This window comes from Tribolium madens, unplaced genomic scaffold (assembly GCF_015345945.1).
Source record: "Tribolium madens isolate multiple individuals breed KSU strain unplaced genomic scaffold, Tmad_KSU_1.1 Scaffold_71;HRSCAF=194;Tcas5.2_LG6, whole genome shotgun sequence".
NCBI classification, from domain to species: Eukaryota; Metazoa; Arthropoda; class Insecta; order Coleoptera; family Tenebrionidae; genus Tribolium; species Tribolium madens.
In genome coordinates, this window is record NW_025401041.1 from 2,511,804 (window position 1) to 2,518,727 (window position 6,924).

General features: G+C 32.3%; 4 protein-coding genes across 4 annotated transcripts in view; 2 read left to right on the forward strand and 2 right to left on the reverse strand.

Annotated features, from left to right (window-relative positions):
* Positions 1 to 6,924, forward strand: part of LOC123008453 (proline dehydrogenase 1, mitochondrial-like) — a 22,495-nt gene that overhangs the window by 13,808 nt on the left and 1,763 nt on the right.
* Positions 2,854 to 4,084, reverse strand: LOC123008454 (CUE domain-containing protein 2-like). Its single transcript, XM_044404249.1, has 3 exons — positions 3,957 to 4,084; positions 3,649 to 3,916; positions 2,854 to 3,602 (listed from the first exon to the last, which is right to left on the reverse strand). Exons 2-3 carry the CDS (start codon positions 3,818 to 3,820, stop codon positions 3,271 to 3,273), a joined length of 504 nt encoding a protein of 167 aa, XP_044260184.1. The 5' UTR covers positions 3,821 to 3,916; positions 3,957 to 4,084; the 3' UTR covers positions 2,854 to 3,270.
* Positions 4,597 to 5,539, forward strand: LOC123008456. Its single transcript, XM_044404251.1, has 2 exons — positions 4,597 to 4,917; positions 4,965 to 5,539. Exons 1-2 carry the CDS (start codon positions 4,873 to 4,875, stop codon positions 5,238 to 5,240), a joined length of 321 nt encoding a protein of 106 aa, XP_044260186.1. The 5' UTR covers positions 4,597 to 4,872; the 3' UTR covers positions 5,241 to 5,539.
* On the reverse strand, positions 5,262 to 6,563 carry LOC123008455 (proline dehydrogenase 1, mitochondrial-like). Its single transcript, XM_044404250.1, has 3 exons — positions 6,259 to 6,563; positions 5,997 to 6,204; positions 5,262 to 5,941 (listed from the first exon to the last, which is right to left on the reverse strand). Exons 1-2 carry the CDS (start codon positions 6,473 to 6,475, stop codon positions 5,999 to 6,001), a joined length of 423 nt encoding a protein of 140 aa, XP_044260185.1. The 5' UTR covers positions 6,476 to 6,563; the 3' UTR covers positions 5,262 to 5,941; positions 5,997 to 5,998.

Genomic DNA, 6,924 nt, shown 5'->3' on the forward strand with positions numbered 1-6,924 from the left:
GCAAAATTAAATTGTAAAATATTTAGAAAATCGATGTGTTTGTTGTCAAAATTTGTTTGGATTGAATAAAAATGATATGAAATTGTTTAATTTGTCAAATGCAACTTTATTAAAAAGAATTAAACTATCAATAAATTAAAGAGTTATGTTAAATTGCCTCTGGTTACATTTGGTCATTTTAATGTCTAACAATAAATGGTTTTTATTAGATATTACTAATAATAATATTGTTTATTTTATTATACCATTTAAAACGGCATTTACTTGTTATCTTAGTAAATAAATAACATCAAACATTCATTAAAATTATTTTTTAATTTAACTTTTAATTGCGGTATAAAGTAGTGAATTTTTCAAAATATTTTTTAATTTATCTACTCAATTGAAAGTAAAATCGGTAACTAAGCTTCACTTCAAACTGTTAAATTTGAAATGACGTTTGCAATGGAAATAGTACATTAGAAGCGAGGTGGTAAATATGGCATTACCCCGAGTGCTTATGTATACGATCGAGAGACGCCAGCCTCGAGATTGGATAAAGCACAAGGGGTAATGCCATTACCACCGAGGTTTGTATGCTATTTTATTCACAATCACATTATTTTCAGTCAAAAATTTGGGTAAAATAAAATTCTAACAAAGTTAAGGTCCAAACGTGGTAGGCCATCCAAATGACGTTTGATTTTTGACATTTCAGAAATGTCAAAGAAAATATTGAAATAATGTGTAAATCGATTTAAAGTCGTCGAAATGGAGCAATGTACTCCCCTAGAATTAAGAGAAACTGCTACAAAAGCAATTGAATACTAATTTAGTGAAATATTATGCGGAACTTGACAATTTGAAAGAAAAAATTTCCGGTATTTTTGTAATTTTAAGGTTGGCTATCGTGCATATTACCGCCCAAGAGAAGCATTATTATTACTCCTCATGAGATTTAGTGATGTGTTTCCTATCCTTTAAAAGGTTAGTAATCGGCATATTACATTAGTGATTGTGAATAAAAATTTATTGTTGTGGTTTATGAGTTCAGCCTCTAAGGGTTCGGGCGGTTTATTAGGAGGACAATCTTTTCTACGCTGATTCTACATGGTGTCCCAGCTAGTTGAAAAAGTCCATTAGTGACCTTGAAATGGTAAAAATTAAAAAAATGTATAGGACATTGATAGATACTAATCTAGTGCATCACCTAAAATTATTTTCAACCATACAGCATGTCTCAAAAATAAGTGTTTTTTTAAAAGAAACACCAGATGTTTCTTAGCGTTTTATGACAATGTTTTTAAACTAAACTTTTATTGGTCGATTTTGCTTAGTTTTAAAAACAAGTTAGTTTTTTTGACGAAAACATGCACTTTTTAAAAATTTATTACACAAAAACTAAGACATCTAGAAATATTTTTTTTACTACCGCAAAGAAGAAGGTACAAGCTATAAGGTTGTAACATTTTTTCAGTGTGTTGGATTTGCAAAGATAAAAAAATGAAGTCGTTTGTTAAAAGTTCAATAACTTAAAAATTTTTAATGGAACACCCTATTTGTTGTTTTTGCATTTAAAAGATTATTAAATTATATTTTTAAAATTATTTACTTTTAGAAGTTTATAATCAATAACTAAAAAGATATTTACCGTTAAACATTAAAAAAAATAATTACTATTGTTTCAGTAGCCAAAAAGTGCACAGTTGCACAATAAGAGATGGAAGAAATATCACTTAATAATCACATTTGTGTTAAACTAAATCCATTATTCTTTATTTTTGCAATAAAATAATTCAAATTTCAGTATTTATAACGACTTTTACAATCTCCGGATAAATCAACGGATAAGTGGTTGCCATAGTATCAACAATGCTCAAATATTGATAGGCTTTGTTGCTACAATGAATATTAAATGTTAAATATCTTTTTATTTATCAATTCTAGACATTAAAAGTTATTTTTTTAGATTGATAATTTATCAATCTATTAGATGCAAAAATAAAAAATAGGGTGTTCTATTTAAATTTTTTAAGTTATTAACCTTTTAACAAACTTCTTAATTTACTAATCTTTACAAATGGTATTTAAAGTAAACAAAATAAGTAAATTAATTAATGACACTATATTTGATGTTTTTCTAATTTGTTACACGTAATTTCTTATTAACAATTTGAAAAAATATTGTCAATATTTTCTTTCATTTGTTGTTTTTTGAATTAGAATAATGGGATTTATTTAACACCATGTAACCAGATTTTATTAGCTTCCATTTTTTACAATGATATTTTTTTAAACAATAATTTCTAGTAAAAGTGAAGGATATTGCACATGTCTATACCAAGAAAACTCATCGTTCAAAATGATGAAGAAAAAAATTCCAATATAATGTTAGAAAGTTAAATGGAGTCCAAAATATACTAAGGGCCAGTTTCATAATCGAATTAAAGGGATTTTAAAGATAATGTTGGTTTAGAATGTGAAATTTTTGTCAACAAGGCCCATAGTAATCAACACATTCTAAAAAACATTTAATTTAATACTTCTTTAACTTCAATTATGAAATTAGCATTAAAACATTTAGAAAAATTCTAATATTGTGAGCTTATACTACATAATAAATAAATAAATAAATAAATAAGAAATGTATAATAAATATGTAATAAGTACAACTTTATGATTCTTGCGCCTAATGTAGGCACCCAAATATACAAAAGTCACAAAATGCTAGATACAAAAAATACAAATTTAATTATTTAACTTTTGGAAACCCATGACAGTAGTTGCCAAACTAATCACTGTTTCATTAATAGTCATAAACTGCAGTTTTTCAGAAACAATTATTATTTGTTCTATCAAGAGACGGCCCATGAATATGATTCTACTTTATCTATTTTAATCACTAACTAACTTAAAATGTTGTAATTTTTTAAAGGGTGAACAAACTAAAAAAAAAATCCAATTTTTCAAAATTTGTCGAGTTCGTATTAGAATATGTAATATTAATTGCATCTTATAGGTGCAGATCTCGTAAAATTATGTGAAACATAATAAATGCCATTTAATTTATTTTTTTAATTTTTGAAATCAGCCCATAAATAATATCGTGCCTGACGTTTTTTAAAAACCACCTGTACCTATTTTAATTTCATTTTATTTTAGTTTAGACTGTTTACCAGCGATTTTAAGTTTTTTTATTTGGATTATATTTGTTCGAATTTTTGTTTTAGTTCGTTTTTGTTTTTAAATCGTTATATTATGGAAATTTTGGTTTTTGTTTAATAAAACTGACTAACAAACCTCAATGGAGCAAACGTGGGGGAACATCTCCTGCAAGACGTCGATTTCGTCCAAGAAATCGCAGCAGGAGCTATCCGTGGAGCCCCCATCGCTCATTTCCGACAGCCTGTGTACTCTTTTGGGCAAATCAAAGCTGTCTCTGTTGTCCAACTGTCTCGGTTTCGTCTTGGGAACGATTTCCGGTAGGGAAATCTCAATCACGGACTTCTCTTCCGGTTCCTCCACCCTCAATTTCGCCGCCAACTCGAATATCCACTGACAGACAGTCGCGTGATTGATCGATTCAAATTCGGGGAAGTACGCCGACATCATTTCGCAGAAATCTGCACTTTTCGGATTAAAAAAAAATAATAAAAATTGGGAATTCACCTTCGACGCTGAAGACAGGGTCCGAGCTGACGTCCTCAAGGATTGCAACAACATAAGACAGGACGATATCGTCGATGAGAGACAAGTCGGCGTTAGTTATGTGTGTCTTGACGAACTCGAAGAGGGAGTCTTTGATGGTGATTTCTTGGTCGGCGATGGCTTTTTGGGACATTTTTCACTGGAAATGAGTGGAGTTCGCCCCGGAATCAGGGAAAAAAGGGCTGATTTTGGGGGAGGTAAGTTTTGGGTTAAAGTGACGATCCGAAGGCTGATTTGGGAGGTTATCAATGAAACTTGACTTTTTGTACCTGGAACGTAGAGCTGGAGGTCCCACTTTTACTCGTTTTCCGAAAAAATCGGATATTTTTGATTTACTCAAATTAATCAATAACACAACAAAAGTGACGGAGTAGGGGGCACCACCGAACGACAAATGTCAAACACCAAGAAACCTTAAGCTTATTTGCGTATTGGATATAATGGGCATTTGCAATAACGTTGCCAACCTTTAGTTATTTCCACTAGATCCCATAGAAATATCAAATTGCTAAGAGCCGGTTAAAGGAACAATAAAAGCTAAGATTTTCTTTTATTTGGATTTTCAAAACAATTTTCAATATTTTTTGTAGTAACAAAGTGGAAACATTACAAATCGCCTTATTTTGGTAGAAAACAACCAAAAAAATCTCTTTCTCAAACCGGCTCTCTACAATTGGATATTTCTGTGGGATCTGGGGAAAATAACCAAAGGTGGTGCTTTTTCGGACTTAATCCTTTACCAAATCGCCCCAAATAGGGGCACTTCAAATTTTGTTTATTCTCACGCATTTCTCGCTTAACTTTTTAATGGGTGGTTTAATGGTTTTAAATACTTGCGCATTTGGTCCTATAATCTCGAGGATCCCTTAAACACTCCCATTTTTTTCATTGTTTGATTATAGATTACAACATTAAACTAATATTGTCTTTATTTTATTAAGTAAAAAGCCTTGAATGATTTTTTTTCTCAAAGTTAAACAGGTGTGACGGGTGGCCACCTGTCATACATTTCCGTACTTCCCCTTGCGCCACTCAAATCATCACAAAAATCAAATTAATTATTTTTCACCATTATAATAACACGTTTCCGTTTAATTAAATACTGAAATTAAAGTAAACTTCCGTGTTTTTTTTTCACATTACGTGATATAAATAGGCGACAAAATTGCCGATTTAGTCATAAAAATGTTGCGTTTCGTGTCATTCTTGTGTCTTTTCCTCCTAGTGCAGGTAACGGTTTGTTTTCAAGTCTCGTTGTGGGTAATTTGTGTTTCTAGGGTGAGGTTTTGGAGATGTTCAATCCGTCAAGTTTGCAAAACTGTATGAAAAAACTGAGCATCGGTGAAGATGAATGGGCCCAAGTGTTACAAGACAAGCCCGAAGTTCCGCCCGAGAAGATATTGTGTCTTTTCAAGTGTGCTATGGAAGATGATGGGCTTCTCAAAGATGGCGTTTTGGACAAAAGCAAATGGCCGATGCCCGATTGTGTGCAAAATGTCGGCACAATATCCAACTGCACTGATATGGTCGCATTTAAAGATTGTTTTAATTAGGATTGATGAAAAAACGTGATAAACACTTATAACTTTTATTAATCTTGTACTTATTGTCAGAACATTACGTTTAATAAGGACACAGAATTGACTCGTTCCTTAGACCTACAACAAACATTTACAAAGAAAAATAACAGACAACCTTCTTACTTCAATTAAATTTATTCAATCACACCAAACTAAACAATTTAAAAAATACTCAAAGGCAGATTTAGGACATTGAAAACAAGAAAAACTATCATCACAGGCTATAAAAATGATACAAATTTTTCAACAAACTAATAAATTACTAAGATTCACCGTCATTTATCTTCCTTCCACTCGACGCCTCCTTCCAAATAAAATTTTTGAAACGATTTTAATCACAAGCACGCCGACAAACACCCGGTATTTTTTTGGTTAATTTTATTTTTTAAAACACACTGAACATCTGTACATAATTTCATAAATCTAACTAAATTTATTAATTACTAAGCGCTAAAAAACTCCGGATCTGTGTGAAACTTTCGCCCTCATCGAGCTTGTTACTCTTAAACTATTGTCCTTAATAAAATCAGACTTTTGCTTATACCTATGGACGAAATTCTTCCACACAGAAGCGACTTTTTATCCGGTGGACTGTCTTTTGAATTTTTTTGCAACTACTTATCTAACTCAGACCCCTGGGAGGCTCGATAAAAAAGTACTCCAATTCGTATCTCCTACAACGAATCCCCAAAACATTTTTTTCAGGCAAACTTGGCAACCCTGACTTACATTTAAACCGGGGTGTAGTCTCCCTTTGGTGTATACCACCACTGCCCAGTCACCGCACGCCTCATAATCTCACTTCCAAGAAGCCTCTTCTCCTTCTTAATTTTCTGCAAAACGCCCTTATTCTCGTGGGCTCTCCGCGACAAATAGGGCAAAACTTCGTTTACGGGACCATATGGTATGTACTTGTAAGCAGAATACCCGGATTGACCTTGAAAAATAAAATTTTAAAATGGCGACTTTCCTACCGACTGCACCAATTCACCTAAAGGAAACGTGATATAATCACACATGGCCAGTAATTGACCGAAACAGATCACTTTATCTTCAGGTTCAATTCCGAATTCTTTCATTTTTTCAATGGCAAAACGTACAGTATCTTCGTTGTGCGATGCCACCATAATGGCGATCTTCTTTTCTTCTCCTAAATCTTTGAATGCTTTGATTCGTCGCAGACATTCAGTGAGGGTTTTGTGGTACATCTCGGACGTAGCCTCGAAATTGGGGTTGGTGGGGTCGGGGTAGCCCAAGGCGGCGGCGCGGGCCCTTTCCTATATTGGGGTAAAAACAGAAAATTGACTCAACAAATGACCAATTTCATCACTTCAAAACAAAAACCCAAACACAGCGAGTTGATTAGTGACCTCTAAATGGTAAAATTTCAAAAAAAAATTATAGGACATTGATAGATACTAATCTAGTGTATCACCTAAAATTATTTTCAACCATACAGCATGTCCCAAAACTAAGATACAAACTTGTGTTTTTTTAAATAAAACACCGCCGTGTTTCTTGGCATTTTTGGATGTAGCCTTTTAAAGCAATGTTTTTAAGCTAAACTTTTATTAGTCGATTTCGCTTATTTTTAGAAATAAGACGTTTTTTTTTGACGAAAACATGCACTTTTTAAAAAATTATTACACAAAAACAA